The following is a 19,711-nucleotide window of genomic DNA, read 5'->3' as shown; positions in this document are numbered from 1 at the left end:
CCCCCCCCCCCCCCCCGCCAAGATGAGAATTCCACGCGATGGAGTACTGGAGAATCTATTTCACGGATCGTCCAGCATTTTAGATCCATTGCGTGTCACTTCACAGATTTCTTGAAGTTGTAGTAAATTTTTCTTAAAAGAGAGATTGCGGGCAAAGAATTTTTCTTGGATATTCTAAAAATAGAAACGCACGCAGATAAAAATTTATTTATTAGAGTTCAATTAAATGGTGAAGGATTTTAAATCCAGCAGAATTATCCAATTTATTAGATTTATGAGAATTGGTAATAAAGATATTCAATGTCGAAAGTTGAAAGATCGCGACGAATGACCTATCTCGACATTTTCACCGAGGAAAAAGCCGATTCCAAATTGCGCCAAGTATTCACAGGTGAAAGGTAGCCTCGCCAGGCTTGGAACACCTTATATATCCCTGCATAAAGATGATTTGTACACCTCTGCATATATATGATTGAACCTGTGCAAGCCTTTCTTCTGTAATTGATTTATCAATTTCTCAAGACTCCCCCTTCTTGCGAAATCTTTTTATTAATTTTAAATATATTAAAAATCCTTATTTCAACTTTTCTAAATATTTATTCTATTTTATTAGAAATCACATTTTTATGTGTAATCGCATATACATAAAAATTTATGTGTATGCGATTACACATGAAAATGCTTTTTCTTTCGTAATAACAAATAATAAACAAAACATTAATAACTAAAAAGTAAAAAAAAAATAATTAAAAAAAATTAGTTTAATCTATTTTTTTTAATTTATGTCTTGCATCCACTTCTATCAGTATAGATTAACTTTAATCGATTTAACTCCTTCATCTTTTTCTGATTCTTATTACAAAAAAAAAGTTAAACTGCGAAATTAAAGTTAATCTACATTAGAAAGTAGAACATGTACATCAGTCGCAAAAATGTCATAAAAATGTTATTCCCATGTATGACTGATCACCGTTCGATCATCTCTCAATTATCGTCTCCAGCAATTCCTCCTGTCAAAGTAAGTCTCGGTATGTGCGAAAGGATCATGTCCTTTCGGGCTCTTACCAGGCCGTCGTCGAACTCGTCGTCATCCGTGTCAGAGTCCGAGTAACCTCGCAGCTTTCGAACTTTCTTTTTCACCTCTTTCTTCACCACCCTTGCTATCGCGCTTTCCGGCTGCATGCAATTGTGTTGTCATTAAGGAAAAGTTTAATTGAACATACGTTCGATACCAGCTGGCTCATTATGGAAACACGAGCCGGATAAACGAAGCAAATTTCCACTACGTCTATCTACTATGCAACAATACATATGATAAACTACGTCGGTACAATATGAGTCATGTATTAATTAATTATTATTACACAATAGTCGCGACTATCTGTAAGAACAGATAATATAATATTATTATCTAATCTGCGTTGATGCTAAATTGATGTATTTCGCAAATCAGATTAAAAACATCAAAAAGAATCGCGACAAGTCTCTGAAATAACGTCTTGATCCCATAAAAAGCTTTTCTCTTTGCGATCCACGAGTATTTTTAATATTAAAATAAATCCTCAGAAAGGTAAGAAGAATAATTAAAAAATGATCTCTAATATTTCCGGCATAAATCACGCCTAAATGGACTCGAATATCTGATGCAAAGATTTTAATTCCATTTAAATGTAAATTTTTAAACATCGATATTCATAATTAGTTCTTATATTTAAAACTATCTTAAGTACAGTTTTAACGTCATGTAATCACAAAGCCATATTAATGAAGACAATATTCAAGACTCTTGTAATAAGAACTATGAATTGATTTTTCGAATACTGAAACTTATCACAAAGCGAAATCAACAAAGTGCTGTCTCACTTTAAGTACAAGCCGCATTAAAACGATTGGGGATATCTCCCTCGTGTGTTAACACATTAACCTATATATTCTTTCCCATCTTTGTTTCCCAGCAGCTATTCACCTACGTTGGAATCTAGCTCTAATGTTTTATTTATCACATGGAAGTGTGTTACCATCGACGCATATCTAAGTATACTTTAAAGTTCAACGTACGAACAACGATGTTGCGTAAATAGCCTATTGTGATTCACAAAAGCGACAAATTTCGCAGAGGATTCGAGGTAACTTCGTTTCTTTATACTCATTTCAGTATAAAAAGTAACAAATAGAACAACTTTGACAACTTGATTCGTTTCTGCGTAATTTACTGCAATCTAGAAATCTAGCTTCTATTAAAGCAGGATTGCTGTTACACATTTATAAAGACAGGAATATATATAAATATTAAAGAAATGCCTGAAAATTACTACATTGCTTATAAGATTTACGGGATAATTTTATCGCACAATTAATCTAGATTAAAATCAATTTTATTTAAATGTCATGTATGATACGACATTTAAATGAAATTGAAGATGAGCCGTGGAATAATTTCACGAAACACAGACGCGACTGCTAAAATGAGACCACGTGGGAACGGACGTTATTGCCACGCCAGCTGCTTTTCAGTGGTCTGTCTGGCTTATACAAGCACGTGTCTGTATTCCAACCACCGCCATTTTCACCTGGCGAGCACCTGTTACGTCGGTTTTCCCCGTTTTCCTGTCGGAAGCAGGTTTGAAAGTCTATGCGCAGGGATGGCGCTCGACTAAGGTAGAATGACGAGAAATCTGGAAGCCTTTCTTGCCGATGAAAAAAACCACTTAAAAAAAAAAGACGACCGACGAGGAACAAGTGGTGACTGTGTCAAGGTGAAGGAGCGTCATCTCCGGCACTAACACCAGCCGGTGAAAGCCGATGAAAAGTCCGTCTTGATCTATGAATAACTGTACATAGATTCGAAAATTGGAGTTGACTGAACAGCAAAACTAAAGATAGCACAGTCACTCAACGGATATTAATCCTTCAGATTAGGTACGCGTGTATCTGCACTGAAAAAAATGTACTAAGTTATGATAAACATTTGTTTAAATAATACTCTAAGTACATATATATTTATTTGATACAAAAACCAATTTAAATATTATTTTTTATTTATTATAAATAAATGTTTAGTTAGTACTATTTAAACAAATATTTATTAAAATTTGGTACATTTTTTTTAGTGTGGCTGATTCACGTACATTTTCTAACAATATAAGTCTAGAAAAATCGGAGTATAATATACATCAAATAATTTTAATGTCTAATCACAAATTTAACACATAAAGAATAATGTTGCTGAAGTATCTAAAAATTTAGATAGACACAAATCTGAAATTAATTTTGTTGGACCATCAAAATAGTTAGAGGAAATTCAAATATAATAAGCAATGCTGCGAGAAGTTTTAATATTCTAATTTCTATAACCAGTTTGAGCATCCCACATAATTTTTGTCCAACAAAAAGATTTTTAATTATGTATTCAGCTAAATTTTTAGATATTTCAGCAAAGTCGTTCTCTTTCCATGTAGAGTGATGTAAAATAAAATAAAATTTAATATAAAATAAAATGTAGACAAAATAAACTGTATAGCAGAAGAAATACCGAAGATATTTTAGGTATATTGAACGAAGAAAAAATAAATCTAGTAATTTGTCTCTCGGATCTGCAGAATGAAAACCAATCTGGAATTTATCTTTCTCCAAATATTTAGAGGTCTGAAAGAAAATAAAACATTAGTCTTTAAAAATAAATTTTCGCGATTCAAATATTGACGATTCATTAATTGGTAATTTCTGATAAAAATAGGGAAAGTTTGCAAACTTCTATGACGTCTTTGAGGAACAAGGATAGTCAGACAAACCGCGCTTCTGCATCGTGATCAGAAAAAGAAGCGCAAAGACATTGAACACGTGTCTCGCACTTGAAAGACGATGACATCAACATTTGTCACCGACGGAGTAAGATGTAAAAAACCAAGAGAGCTCTTTTATTGCCTGTGCAAACGGCGAAACAAAAACCAAAATTTCGTCGACCATGCATGATGTTATGCTGAATGAAAAATCTTCATCGAAAAAGATATACAAATTAGAGAGAAACGGGAAATAAAATAAATGTGACTAAGGTAAGAAATAAAGGAAGAGTAATGAATCGAGAATTTAAGAAAGGTGTTGAATTAAACGTGAGGATTAAGCATTGACAGTCCTGGGAGACATTAACGATTCCGACGAAATGCAATGTGACGACGTAAATTATTAGAAAATAAGTTAAAGCAATACCCTAGAAAGTCTCTCGACTGCCATGTCTAAGAACAGGTTTCGTGTTAATCAGCGCAATGTACTTCATGAACAGCCGCTATTTAGGACCTCTGCGTACAACATCGACCCCGGGATACCTGGCTGCGTGCAATTCCTTAGGAAGTCGGCAATTACTTGCTACGTGCATTAATTCCATACACTTTACGTGCGCGTAAGCGTAAATCTGATGCACAGTCGACTGCGAAATTATACGCAAGATCGATAATCTAATATATATAAATTGACTTCAAAAAGATCAATTAATTCTCGATGAGGAATACTTCCTAGTGATGAATCTTAATCAAAATGATGGGAATCTTAAAATGCGTCACGAATATTTCTGCGGTAATTATTTTTGCGAACTATACTTTCTTTCTTGCTTCGCAGAACTTTCAACATGATACACGCTAATTCCTTCCTGTGTACTTTTTTCACAGTTGAACAATTTCTTTAAATTGTCGATAATTATCAATGCGATTATAAGTCGGTAAAAAAAATAAAAGATAAAAAATTGCTAGCTTGCACGCAATGTAGTCCAAGCGAATAATTATTCATTTACTCGTTACGTTTTAACTATTCCAACTATATCTACGTTTTTAACCCTTCGAAGGTAATCAAAATCTGTAACACAGCTACTGATGGTTGATCTGTAGAACCCATTTTAATTTATGTTAATGAAAAAGCACTAATTAATTTTCCAAGAAATCTAAATGGCATAACTCAGTGTAAAAAAAAGATTGTTATTGTTTATTTATTCTTAAGTCTTACGATATCTTTTATTCACCACATTATAAGCTACATTATACACATAGTATGTGAAACTTATTTTACTGACAATGAGATTCAATTTTCCATATAATTAGTGCGGGGTTCTTTGCTGATGTGACATAAAAATTGAATTGTTTGATATTTCTGATGAATTGTTTGACATTTTTGACAAAAAGATTTAATTGAGCGAGTCCAACAGACCCACCATCACTCTGAAGAGGGTTGCGATACAATTATATACCTTGGAATACTTCCATAATGCAGAACTACAATTTTACAAAGCAGACGCTATTCTATGACGGTCAGGTGTCGCTTGATAACGTGGAGCATTTCCACTTTCTTTCATTCCCAACAATGTACGCGTCGATACGCGCGGGTGAATCTCGCGTGTCATGCGACGATGATGGAACAGCCGTTACCACGGGGCTCAGTTTTCACTGCCATCAACACCGAAAATTGATCACGATGGAATTTCACGTACAGCGAACACTTCCGAACCGCCAACGAAGCTAGCACGGAACCTCTCGACCGGTTTTAATCCTTGTCCTGAGTTTGAAATCGCTTCAAAAGTTATTTGTGTAACACCGAAGACCGATGATGATCCTTGTTATGTAAATTATCGTTCGCGTTTGAGTGATAGCCGCAAAACGTGATTCATGAAAATTAAAGATAATATGTAATTTTGAGAATACCGTTCGTTAACTTTGTCGTAAAAATTACAGTAACATAAACTTTCATATTGATGCTGTGAATAATTTAATACTAAGTTTAATCGTATAATTTATCGCACATTATTAATTTTAATACAAGGTCTACATTCAGATAAAAAGACCTGAAATCTTTTCTTCTTTTTAAAGAATGTTCTAAAGTAAGTACTCTAAAAAATATCGGTATACACTGTTAAAACAGAAATTTGCTTCCGTTACATGTAATGGAAGCAAATTTCAAGCAGACATTACATTAAAAATATTTAATGTTATCAATGAAAATAAAGTTATAAGTAACTTAAATTTCAAGTTTACTTACATTAAATTTCATGCAAATCTACATAAAATTTAATAAAAAATGTACTAAATTTCATAAAAGTTTATAAAAAGTATATTAAATTTCATGTACATGTACAGAAATATACTTTTTAGTTACAGATACATTAAATTTAATTTAGTTATTTAACACCAACATAGTATGGATCTATAAACCTTTGCTGTTTATATGAACATCATCATGAATTTAAAACCCATGATATTACTATTAACAACAATCTATCCAACAGTAAGAATTATATAAACTCTCCATTGCATGATGATAAATCTATACCGATATTTCAAGTGTATCTGATGCAATATAAGTCAGAGTAAAACAAATTATTATTTTACTCCAACTTATTGCACTAATTCAGAACACTCATTGAAAAGAAACAGGTTTACAGTGGTGGCAACAATAAAAGGGACAATTATACAAGTTTTAACATTTGTATATTAGTTATTGCATCAATAAAATATTCATAAGTTTATTCAGCTATATGTATGTGTACATTAATGCTACACATAAAACTTGTATAACAGTCATCTTTATAATTACTTATACCACAAAGTTTTTTTTTCTGATTGCAGAAAAACTTCGTTCCTTGGAATTTCCAGTTAGGTGTCAAATAAATTGCGAGACAGGAAGATTAAATCCGGCTGCAGGGCACCGAGTAAAGCAGGAAGCGTTACGGGACGAATACGTAAGTATTATCCTACCTTCTTGTAGAGCTTGATCCAGGTAAGATCGCCCTTAGTGTCAGTGTACTGAAGACCGAAGAACCACACCTCGCGCAATCCAATTGTCTTGACGACCTGGTCAAACAGCTGCTTCCCGGTGGTCGTCTGCTGGATCGCGAATTCCAGCTCCGCGTCCATCGTCGTCACCCTCACGTTCATCTTCACGGCACAGCACATGCAAACAAAACGACACCGTCAGGTAGTGCGAGTAAAACGCGTCACCCGGTAGAACGAAATCCAATCGTCGTTATGCGATCTCTGGCATCTCTCGAAAAAGAACAAATTCGTTCTATATTATCTTCTACATTAATTTGTTTCTTTACGATTTTTCCTTAAAACTATTACTTAAAAAAATACCATGTAACTGTATTGTATTATAGATTTTCTCATATATAAACATTAAATCTTCTTGAACTCCCTTAAGAGGGAGAGCTGGCTCCAAATCTTCTAATAATCAGAGAATTATTGCTCGTTTCTACCAATATAGATTAACTTTAATCTCGGTTTAATTTATTCTTCATCTTTTTTTAATTCTTAGAAATGCCCGATTCTACAAATGTACTTTAATTTTAATCTCGATTCAACTAACTCTTAATCTTTATCTAGTTCTAAGAATAAGGAAAAGATGAGTCGTAAAAATTGAATCGAGATTAAAATTAATCTATATATAAAAACAGGCATTAATGACAGTGTCGGTATAGAGAAATATCATTCTAAGCTATTGCTAAGAAAACTGATTACTCAATTTACTTTCTTTTTAAGTAGCGATTATCTTTAAAAAGAATATTTTCTTGATAATAATTAATCTTAAAATACTAATAATTTTAGAAACCTATGTACTCAAAACAAGAATTTATTTTCTTTTGAAGAATATTATAAAATCGATCGGAAAAGCTACTTCATATAATAAGCAAATCGAATTTATTTTAATTTACTAATCTTGATGAAGTATTAAACTTATACTAGGATTCAGAATAAGTATATTTTGAATAAATTTAACGCTTGTGATGACCTTGTAACATTTGCGGATATATGAATTTTTGAAATACTTGAAACAAAGTAATTATTACTTTTACAGTATTTTTCTGTATTATCGTTGCGTAATTCTTTTACTATGTATAAAACCCGCGTTATATGCGCAACAATATAATAACATCTACGTCGTTAAAAATGACAGAAAATAAAGGTTTTTATTTTCTTTTAATTCTTTTATTTCTGTTTTAATTCTTAGAATTAGAAAAAGATAAAAGTAACTTAAACCGAAATTAAAATCAATCTATATTGACAGAAATAGACATTATTTGACTGATATCCCGTGAAAACGAGAAATCTAACTGCGAGATGTTTCTTCGAGGACAAGCCTGTGCCGCAAAAATTGCCGCAATCTCGATATATTTCTATCCAGTATACAGAATGAAGTTCAAACTAGTCGCGCCGGTAACGGCCGGCTTACCATCTTGCCGCCGGCCACCATGTCTGCGAGATTCGTCGAACACCTTCACGGCGCACAGCGAGAATCAAAAACTGCGAGAAAGTCACGTCGCGAAGAGCGAGTACTCGGCGAACACACGAGACGCCGAAAGTCGAAACGCGACACAGTGACGACGGTACTTAACCGTTCGATAATGTCGATCGTGCAAAATTGACGTGATCGAGCGTAACGAGTGATCTAACAAGCTAACGCGATCGGCCTTCAAGCCGGTCTCCGAACAATGGGGCCCGAAATACAAAATACAAGTGCAACTGGCGGCTATATCTCCCCTTCCTCCACGCGACGCGCGACGCTGCAACGCTTCTCCCGCTCTGAACCGCGCGGCGGCGCGAGCGTGGTCACGTGGGACATGCCGATCGGCGGCGCGACGACGGCGACCAATCACGGCGCGCCGCGCGCGTCGGCAGATACCGGGTGCCGCGAAAGAAATCGATTCGCACAGTCCGCCTGGCTCGACGTTTTTCGGAAACCGCCCGATCAATTTGCGAACTGTTGCGAGCGCGCGACCGTTGCAACTCTTCGCGCGCGCGCGAGCACGCTGATTTGATTGCATAATTTTTTCCCTTCTGCCGACGGACTTCCTGAGGACGAGGAAGTTCAAACGCGCGTTTTATTTATTTATCTCTGTCAGATTGCATACGTATTCCTGATACAATGCGGAGCGTAGGCGTAGAGAATGTGGCGTGGCTGCATGCTATTCGTATCGAGTTAACGCAGGATGTCCAGACGAACGGGCAGGATCCTGTTTCGCGAGATCGACGTTGTAATACCCGCATCAGATTAGAGAGAGATTGAATTTAATCACAAGAATTCGATTAGAAGAAGTGGGACAGAGTTAAAATTTGAAATTGTCCTTCCTAATTTTGAATGGTTGGTCACCTTAGCATAAAATCCATATAACACTATGCATTGAAGATTGAGAATTATGAATTGGAAGTTAGAATTAGATCAGATAGATAATAATTTTAATCCGTTCTGATTGGCTGGTTCTAATATCCGATTCGCAATTCTCAATTTCTAATGGATGTGACATAGATTTAACGTTGTTCGATGGGTGTTTCAGTAACGCTACGAGTCTTATAGCGTTACCTAATGCTACTTATGAATTTTATTGCGACCTCAGCTATGACATCAAAGTCCGAGATCTCGGGCTGCATTCAGCAGAAAAAGCAGTTTGCAACTGTTGTAAGATTCTCTAACACGATTGGTAGGTATATGGAGGAAAAAAGGTTGCAAATTAATTAATTATAATAATTTAACATAATTTAATTATAATTTATAATCTTTTTTGAGTGAACATATATTTACAGTTGTTTTAACATACAAATATAGTCAATTGTGATATCAATAAGTCACATTGCTTAAAAATCTTTTCTTAACATATTTTTTAGTGTTATCATATAAATAGTGAATAAATTTAATAAAATAGTTACACCTCTACAATTGCGATCACATTTATCGAATAAAAATATTTATTTTATTTACTTTTATTGATACTTTTTTGTTATATTAATATTTAAAATTATGATAATTTATAGCACAATTTTTTCATGTTTGAGAGAAATATATTATTATTACTAACATCGTAGCAGTAATAATCATAAAAAGTAGAGTTTCTAACCGTAATTATCTTACTTACACAGTTACAAATACCAAACACTTTTCTTTCAATATGTATACATTTAGATCCAGTGAGGAATTAAGGTAAGAACTAATTGTATTAAAGAATCTTATAATTGCTGCTTTTTCTAGTGAACGCAATCAATCTTTGTCGGTTTGCGCTTCTCGTCCTGATCGCCTGATCGTTACGAGTCGCTTAGACTTCCGTGAAAACTGGCGTTCTGAAAAAAAAATTCTTCCCTCAAAAAATAAACGCGCAAAGTCCAAAAGCTTCCGGTAGTCTAGCGAGTAGGACACTCGACGACCTCTCGGATGCGTTAAAGGCCGATGCCTTTCACGTTGCGACACGCGATATTGGCATTCCTTACGTCGCCGACCTATACACGGTGCGAGATATCCACAATTGAAAGGCGCAATGAATAAAATAAAAGAAGGAAAATTTTAGATTCGTCTCAGCGATCATCGATGCTATTTTCCGTGCGACTTTTAAGATCCAAACGATGGAAATAGTTCAGTGTTTGATTTTTTTTTCTCGAGTTTGTAATGACTGCAGCATAGACTTTTGCATAATAGAGAGAGAGAGAGAGAGAGAGAGAGAGAGAGAGAGAGAAGGGAATTACTTATCAGTAAGTCCTTAAGTCCCTATTACCTTAAGTTCTAATTTCCAGAATCCTTAATAATTATATTCGTTCGAAGTCCTTCAGGCTACAGTCCAAACTTTTGCATAACGCATAACGCACAATGCGTAAGAAAATGGATCAATCGGAGTCCTTCATTTCCTTCCTTCTTATGAAATAAAAGACTGATTTTCTTATGCTTTATGCATAGGTCTGTATTTCGATCTTATACACTGAGAGAAATGTTTTGTATGAATAATCAATTATTTTGTGTGACTTACACAAACCTTCTTACTTTTTAATTAACAAAATTTGTTGTTCTAATCAAAATTTAATTGTTAAAACAAAATTTTTTCATTAAAAAGAAAATGTTTGTAAATCACATATCATACAAAATATTTCTCTCAGTATAACATTGTATAACGCTTAAGACATAAGGAAATCAACTAACCAGTCTTTTATTTCATACACTGATTAGTTGATTTTCTTATGCCTTAAGCCATATGATCAGACTAGAGATTGAGACTGGAATTTAACCAATAAAAAGAAAGAAAAAACAATATCAAGTTTAATGAGTTTTGCTTTGATTGATCAAAGCAATCTCAATCTCAATCTCTAGTTTGATCACGACTTCATATGTTATACAGTATTATGCAAAAGTCTGTACTGATGCAGCCTTTTATGTTCATTCTAGAGGAAAATAAAGGACTCTGATTGGTTGATTTTCTTATGCGTTATGCAAAAGTTTGTGCTGTGGTTTTAAATCAGTTTCGCGTTATGCAACGCAACCGTTTCAGTTTTATGCAAATAAGTATCGATATCTTGATTTAAATAGACAATCGCTCGTTTCACGTAAACAATTCGAATTTCGTGAAAGAGCATGAAACCGCGTTCGATTGCGGAGAATTGGGAAAGTAATTTCTTTTTTTAATCCAAAAGAAATAGACTTACATGCAACTTGGAAGACCATTGTCTTTTTGTATACATGTCGCGAATTACGTAATGAAGTTACATAAAAAAGAAATTCAGTCGTGAATGGCAGACGAATCACAACACGTCTACATAATGGTTTTATTTTTGCGCACGAGTGTTTATTATCACCGATTGTAATAAAAGATATCACCTTACGTAATAATGTTAACAAAAAAAGAAGATAAAGCCGTCTTAAAAGCGCCTTCACAGCCTGCAGGAAATAGCACAGTTTCCGTTCATCATTCATTGCTTTACTGTATCGAATAGAAAGATGTCTATCTTCTTCCGTTTTATTCGAACATCAAGTGCAAAGTATGCACGTCTATCCGGTCAACATCAGTTTGATCACGCTAAATTGCGATATAATTCGGTACAATGAGTACCATGCATATATTTGATTTACAAAAAAAAAGCAACAAAAATTAATCCATAACAGTACCTAGTTTTTGTGACATTAAAAGGACATATTCTTGGGATCTACTAAAATTTTTTGTTATTAGCTTTAAAAGTTTAAAAATTTTCAACTATATAAAAAATTGCAACACTTGACTTACAATTAGCATAAATATGATACGATAATTCGCTACATGAATTATAAACTGTGAAAAATAAAATTATGAAACATAAAATTATTCGAAATCATTATCTAAAAATTACAAAAATGTCCCAGGATCACTAGGATTCATATGTTCCAGTTACGAGTTAAATTAATCAAAATTACAATTGATTCTCGTCTTTTTCGCTTCCTCTCCGAACGAATGAAGTCTTTTGGGAGTTAAGTTAAGATTAGTTTCACTTTCTATAGATTACTTAATTTTACCAGCGATGAGTTTATAATTTCTTCTCTATTTTCTTATTTCACGAAGTCGTTTAATTTGAATTTTGAAAGACTTAAATGTCGCCAACATCGCGAGATGTATGGCCGCCACAAGTCGAGTGAACAAGTCGAATACCTATCTTATCGCAAAGTGAACACGTGATGTTTTAGGTACGCATCGTAAAACTGGATTCGACGGTATTTTGCGAATAGTAAAATAGCAAAAAAAATTGCAATTGTAATATTCGGGTAATATATCAATGAGTTAATGAAAGGGGAACTAATAATCCTCTGGGTCGTATCAAATTAATAATAATCGATTATTGATTTCAAAACAATATAATAAAGATTAAAAATATAGAGTCCAAAAATTCAAATTCTTGCAAACATAACACTCCAACCCATCAAAAAGTCATCCTCAGTGTGGTTAACAAATCATTATATAAATATAATAAATATTTCCAATTTTATAGTCCTTTGTCGAATTGGTTTCTTTGATATAAAAGTCTGATGAAGATGAAAATATTCCATTGAGACGTCTTGCAATGAGCAATCGCGATTTCAATCTATTTTCAAAAGGCCAACTATTTCTGTTTACGTTAAAACTAAGTTAGAGCCATATTGTTATATGTAGGTATATTGGCTGTCAGGAAAATATTATAACTAATGTACTCATTGTGAGTGATCGTGTGACAATGAGTCATTGTCACAGGGACACTCGCAATAAATATGTGTGTATGTGTGTATATTTAATATTTGATTGTTATTAATTTAGTACGACCATCCAGCTTTGGCTCATTAATCCTCCTTTATGTTATTAACTGTCTGTTATTTACTGTTTGTTCAGCCTATTATTACCTGAATTATTTTCAGATAATACCTTCACAGTATTTTTCCTAATGTCTTTCGTTTGCTTCTTATCCTTTTAAATCTTTTCTCACAATTAAATATTGGATTACTGTTAATTATTAAAGTGAGTACTGCGTTTCAAGTTATTTTTTATCAAGTTATTTATATAATCAATTATGGATTAATGTCTCAATTCATAAAATCGTCTTTTTCTAAAATCATCTCTAAAAATTTTAATACTAATAAAACATACGATTTAAGATATTTCAAGTGTGATACATACCGATTTCGGCATCGTGGCAGCTGTGTTTTTTCGTACTAAACAGCGAAATTATCCTTCTGAAACAGACACATAGAATATTGATTAAAATCGAGTTCCTTAGCTGAAGATAATTGATATCCTGGAATTTGCGAAGCGCGTTTAAATTTCTCATATTCTAATTCCTTGGACACATGGGTGGAACTTCACGTGATTTTCATATTTAGACAGCATCTGGTATCATGATATCATTGAAAATGATACTCTTTATACTTTCTTAATGCCATACAACGTTCAGACATGTAGGCAGATAATTACCACTTTTGATCAGACGTTTGATTACAATAGACTCAATTTAGATCTTGAGATGTTAAATAAGATGTTATAAATCGCATCGTTTCTATAGAACATCAATTAGATCATTCTGTATTAGACATAGACATATGCATGTAATTAATCCGATATAAATCAGATTTAAAAAAAAGCTGACAATGAGTATTGACTTTGTGTGGAAATTCACAACAAGCGATGTATATCATTCGTTGTCGATTGTGAATGTTATCAGAACGCTGATAAATCCTTGAAAATAGATTCTAGTTTAATTTTATAAACTTTAATCATACACAATTTTTAGATAAAATCAAATTACATAAACGTTAATTAAACTTCAAGTGAACCTTCTTCTGAAAAGTGAAATCAACTTAATACAAGATTAAAAATAGATAATTCCATCAAAGGATTTGTCATCAATTCTAGTAATTGATATCGAGATACTGTTCTGCGAGCATTGCAATTCATCACGCTATTTTAAGTATAATAATAAAGATTATATAAATAACGTATTTTGACGTAAGCACAGAGAAAGATTGCGTAACTTTCTTCTTCTCGCAGTCATTTAAATATATTAAAATAACGAGATAATCATGTATAAAATTTTATGTAAATGAATTAAAATAACCATTTTACGATTCACAGCGATATATATATTAGTATTTTAATTAACATATAACGTATTTTAATTAATTCCAAAAAATTCAAGAGGAAGGAAATTAGAAAAATGTGAGATAAACAGTAATGAAAAAAATAATAAAAATAATGATATAAAATGAAAACGTCTTTTTATTAAATACAAGACTGTAATCTTTATTGACAACGTAATTAATTCACACAAGAATTTTAACGTCACAATAGTTAATTTTAATTACCAGCGACGCATTAAGTACCGGATGCAAACCCATTGTTAGATGAGTTACTTTCACCGTAATGAAGATGCGGCCCTTCAGTGACAAGTTTCACAATCGTGTAGCTAATTATTATTATCATCATTATCGTAAACTAGAAATAGATATATCTTACACAAGAAACAATTATGCAAAGAATTCTCAATACCCACGTCACGTACATCCGGTATAAAATGTATAAAATAAATCTCCACGTAAATAAAAATTATTTTATGTAAGAATTAATGCAGAATTGACCTCATTTCCTACATTTAATGTATAAAAGAAGAAAATATCGTTTCGAAATTAACTAGATGTCGCTAATCGTTTTGAGTAAATGAATATCTTGTACATAAAAAAAACAATTATACTAAAATAAAAATAACAATTATACTAATCTAAAAATTTAGCTAAATATACAATAGATTTGAAAATAATTATGGACTCATCAAACTAATTATGTGGAAATCTCAAGCACAATAAACAATGCTACAAAAAATGTTAACATCCTTGGAATCAGCTTGAGCTGATTCTTTATTAAAAATTATTTTGATAATTCACAAACAAAATTGTTTTCAAATTTACATAGTGTAAAATAATTCTTTTCGTGTACATTGAAAAAAAATTTACTATATCCTGATAAATATTTTTTTTAATATTTGTAAGTAAACATTTATCTATATAAATAAATATTTACTTAATTTATTTATCTACGTAAATAAATATTTACTCAATGAAAAAAAAAACGATAATTAAATCAAATTAATAATTCTTGTATCAAATAAATATATGTTAACAGTCAGTAAATGTTTACTTGTAAATATTCAAAGAAACATTAAGATATAGTAAATTTTTTTTCAGTATAGGAATAACAGTCAGTTATATAGAGTTACATAAGCCTGTCGTTGCGTGTACACGCCTCGGATGCGGGCTGCAAGACGGGCATTCAACTACCTGTTACCACTCGTTACTTTAATGCTCGCGAGCTTGCCAATCTTTCGGTAAACTTTCGTAATCCCCCGTTGATCTCAGTCTGGCTCTTTCCAGCGCCGGATTTAAAGCCCGGACCGACGCGACGCGACGAGCGACGAGTCGCTGGCATCGGAAATGCAGGGAGGGGGCAACGGGTTGTGATGCAAATCCGCGTGACCGACATCCGCCGCGATCGCCGAGGAGTGCCCGATCGTCGTGATCTGTCCCGTCGTCTAGCATTCCCCCTTTATCATCTAGGACCCAACCCACCGTCCAGACGTTCGTTGAACCGTCCGTTATCTCTCGCCTCTCAGCTCTCGTCGCGCACTCGTCGAAAGGCCGACGACGCGGAGAATGGGATACGCGCCATTTATCGATAACGGCTACCGGAAGGATGAATAAAATAATTGTGGTGATTGAAAGGAATTCCTCTTAATCAAAATACTTTAAGACCCCTTCAGACCCTGTAACATACATTAAATTTAAACACATCTGTTGAAATTATTTAGGTTGTGTTCCAAAATTTACTGCAAGTGCTGAAAATCTATAGTTTACGTCATGTGCACTATAGATTTTCGGTACTAGCAGTAAATTTTGGAACACAGCCTTAGTTCTATCACCTGAGACCAGAAGTATTATATATAAAAAATTTAAAACGTATATGTTGGCAAAATAGTCAAAATTTTGAAAAAGAAATTTTTTTTATTATTATGAATTATTATTAAAGTATTATTAAAGTGCCTTTGAATTTAATTTTAAAAAATTTTTTAACATAATCTGGTATTTTTTTTTTTTCATCATTACATTGAATTAAAGTCAGGTCTGAAGGGGGTCATTAACAGGATGAAAATTATTGAGAAATGATTATAACAATTATTATGTATTAATTATGTCAATGTAAAATGTTCGTTATTATTTAAGCAATTAACGAAGCCTTGCGTCGTCATACGAGAAGCACCTAATAGCCGTATGAGCTATTTATACAATTATGATATCGAATGATATTCTGTTCGACCTTACTGATACAAACGGTACAAAAAAAGAAGAAAAACTATCAGGCAATTAGTATATCTTTTGCGATTCACGATCGTTCAAGCGTCACGTCCGTTTAAAAACATTTATTTGTACAGCGTATTATATCGTACCTCGAGCGTGGCCGGGCATTAGAAGTACGCTATCGATACCAAATTGTGCTATTGATTTATCTTAATTAATCTCTAATGTTTTGGCGCTCGTCGCGAATTGCGTTTTTACGATAAGGGCGAATTCCGTTAGCGATTGCTCGAGCTGATATTAAGGCCCTGAGTAGTCACTACGGCCATACTGGATTATGACGTCATAAGCGAGAAATGACACGTTGAAGTTTCCTGCACGCCATAGTAAATAAAGAAAATTTGAACAAAGTAATTTTAAAATACTTGTAAAAAATTGGAAAAAAACTATCCTTTCCTCTTCTGACTACCTTGGAAGGAATATAGTGTAGATAACGCGTATTATGACGTAAAACGCTACCATTAATGATGTCATGATTGTGTTTGTTGGCGTTATCTGCAGCTTCGAAGACACCTCGTAATACTAAATAACGCGAATAACTATTTTCTATAACTAATTTCTCCGAACGCATCCAAAACTGTTGAGGTCTATTGATTGGCTGCAGGATAGAGAGACCCGAGAACCTCTCTGTCCTGCAGCCAATCAATAGATTTCAAAAGCCTTCTCGTACTGATATGGCCATCACGGCCGTCACATCTGACGGCTAGATACGACTGTTTAATTATCATCCCGTGTTTACATTCGATGCGATCTTGACATTGGGCAAATAATATACGGAATCACGTCCCGGCATTTAAATGCTTATCATCATTTAACGCCACTTAACGCTCAGCTGTAACCACTATTTATACATATGAAATGTAACGACTCGGGCGCGACGAAGATCTTGTCTTCGCGAAAGGATTCGGGATCGACGTAAGATAAAGATCGCGTGAATACTTTAATTTAATTAAATGCGTGAGGTACTCGATAGTTCTAACAATAACCCGATCCATTTCATCGACAAGCTCTAATCGGCGATTATTGATTACGGATCGTCAATCCCATTAACCCTTTAACTCGTAATTAATTTTTAATTTGCCGTAATGTATAAAATGTATTGCAAATCAAAGTGTAAAAGTGATTACAATGTACGTGTGTGATTAATTTTCCGTGTAAAGATAACACACTAAACTGCCTACAAAAATAGATTTATGTATTTAAACGTGTAGTATAGTGTCATTTTTACACGGAAAACTAATTACATATGTTGCATTCACTTGTGATTTTAAATGTAATATAAGAGAATATAAGAGAATGTAAAATAAATCCTTTATACGATGATTATTTTTCCCTGAGAAGAGTGGCTGATTTTCATTGACTCCTTCATGATCATTTGATCATCAAATTTACACAATGATTTACATGGTAAATTTGCTTGCGAGTATCCTCACACGAGATGCAAGATCACGGATCGCTGTAATTAAACTGTACGTCGAGTTCAATACACGTGCAATTAACAGCTGACCTATGTGACGAACGTCCGGTCTCCTTCCCTGAGAATCGCGACGATGATTTATACGGAACAAAGCCCGGAAACAGGTATTTCCTCAGAGAAAATCCAATCCAAGTTGTGTGTTCGATTCTTCTGTCTTCCGAACATACGATTTAGTCTCTCATTGAGTCTGAGTTTCAGAATTCTACGACAAAGCCAGGGATTTAAAAACAAAAAAACTAATTGTTCTAATCTTAAGATTATAATCTTAATTCTTAAGATAAAAAATTTTAAGATTATAATCTTAAAAATGTTTATCTTAATTAAGAATGTAAACATAAATATAATATAATTAAGAATGTAAACTTTTTTTAAGATTATAATCTTAAGAATTAAGATTACAATGTAAAAAATTTTTATAATCTTAATCGTACTTCTTAACTCTTAAAATTATAATCTTAAAAAAATTGTTATAATCTTAATCGAACTGTAAAACTATTTTTTTGCAGACCGTACATGTGTAATCGTACATAATATAATAACAAATTAAATAAAATAAAATACTTGAATGCAATTTCCTACATGTTTCTGTTTGTGTAACCGATTTACTTAATGTCATCGACAGATTGTATAAATGCACTGAGAAATAAATAAATAATTACTCTCTTAAATAATTATTCGTCAAAGATAAATGTCGGGATTTTCAACATTTGTTTTACAACGACCTGCAATTATGGTTTAAGATTGACAGTTGAAATATCAACAATGCGAGAGGAAGCCATACAGTTTACCGCGATAATCCTTGTTGTACGAGTCTGTATATCCGAGAATGATAAATCCTTTCCGCATAAAACAGAGGACCGTGATGATTCAATTCCGCCGCAGAATAAAATATTGGATGGCATCACTAAGAAAATATATTACACAATGTCGAAACGGAGCGCTGTCGCTTCGGACCAATAAATACATACCTGACGATCGAAAGACATTAATTCAAAACTGTCGACCCGATAGCTTTCTTTAAAAGACGTGTAATTCATAACCACAATTAGCACGTTCACTTCTCTTATTTTTACAAGTGTAACAAGAAGGAATTAAAAACACAATTAGATCACGTCTTAAAATAATTGTACTTGGAAAGAACGGTTTTAAAGAAGAATCTAAAAATTTAAGTAGATTTAGATCTAAAAATAATTTTGTTCAACTATCAAAATAATTATGAGTTAAGCTGATTGTTAAAATTATCCAAATGTTTTGCAGCATTATTTATCATGCTTGAGATTCTTACACAATTATTTTGATAGTTCAACAAAATTATTTTCAGATCTGTATATATTTAAATTTTTAGATAATTCAGCAAAATCGTTCTTTTCACGTAATGTTTCACATATGTCAAAGTGCAAATCATCCATTTCTGCAATTAGTTAGTAATTTTAAAAGAAACAATGTTCATATGCATTAACATATGCATTTAAAAAATAATAAACTAAATTTGAATTAAATTTAATAAATTTTCTTATGTTAAATTGTTTGACGCTATTATTTTAGTTAAATTAGCTATATTGAGTAGAAACATTGGCGAGTCACAGAAATAATAAAAAAAATAATTCA

At 33.0% G+C, this 19,711-nt stretch overlaps 1 protein-coding gene across 3 annotated transcripts in view; it reads right to left on the bottom strand.

Moving 5' to 3' along the window:
* The window catches only part of LOC108747423 (moesin/ezrin/radixin homolog 1), a 35,477-nt gene that overhangs the window by 12,171 nt on the left and 3,595 nt on the right, over positions 1-19,711 (bottom strand). Inside the window, exons 2-3 of one of the 3 annotated variants that reach the window (XM_018484858.1) lie at positions 13,406-13,461; positions 6,735-6,914 (exon numbers count right to left, since the gene is read on the bottom strand). In XM_018484858.1, coding sequence (XP_018340360.1) covers positions 6,735-6,914; positions 13,406-13,417 — 192 coding nt within the window. In that variant the 5' untranslated portion in view covers positions 13,418-13,461. Of the gene's footprint in view, positions 1-6,734; positions 6,924-8,208; positions 8,432-13,405; positions 13,462-19,711 lie in introns of those variants that run through there. The other 2 variants (XM_018484856.1, XM_018484859.1) reach the window with 2 other exon arrangements.

This window comes from Trachymyrmex septentrionalis, unplaced genomic scaffold (genome assembly GCF_001594115.1).
Source record: "Trachymyrmex septentrionalis isolate Tsep2-gDNA-1 unplaced genomic scaffold, Tsep1.0 scaffold2, whole genome shotgun sequence".
Lineage (NCBI taxonomy): Eukaryota > Metazoa > Arthropoda > Insecta > Hymenoptera > Formicidae > Trachymyrmex > Trachymyrmex septentrionalis.
Note: the sequence above shows the minus strand (reverse complement) of the source record. Positions and strands in the feature narration are given on the sequence as shown.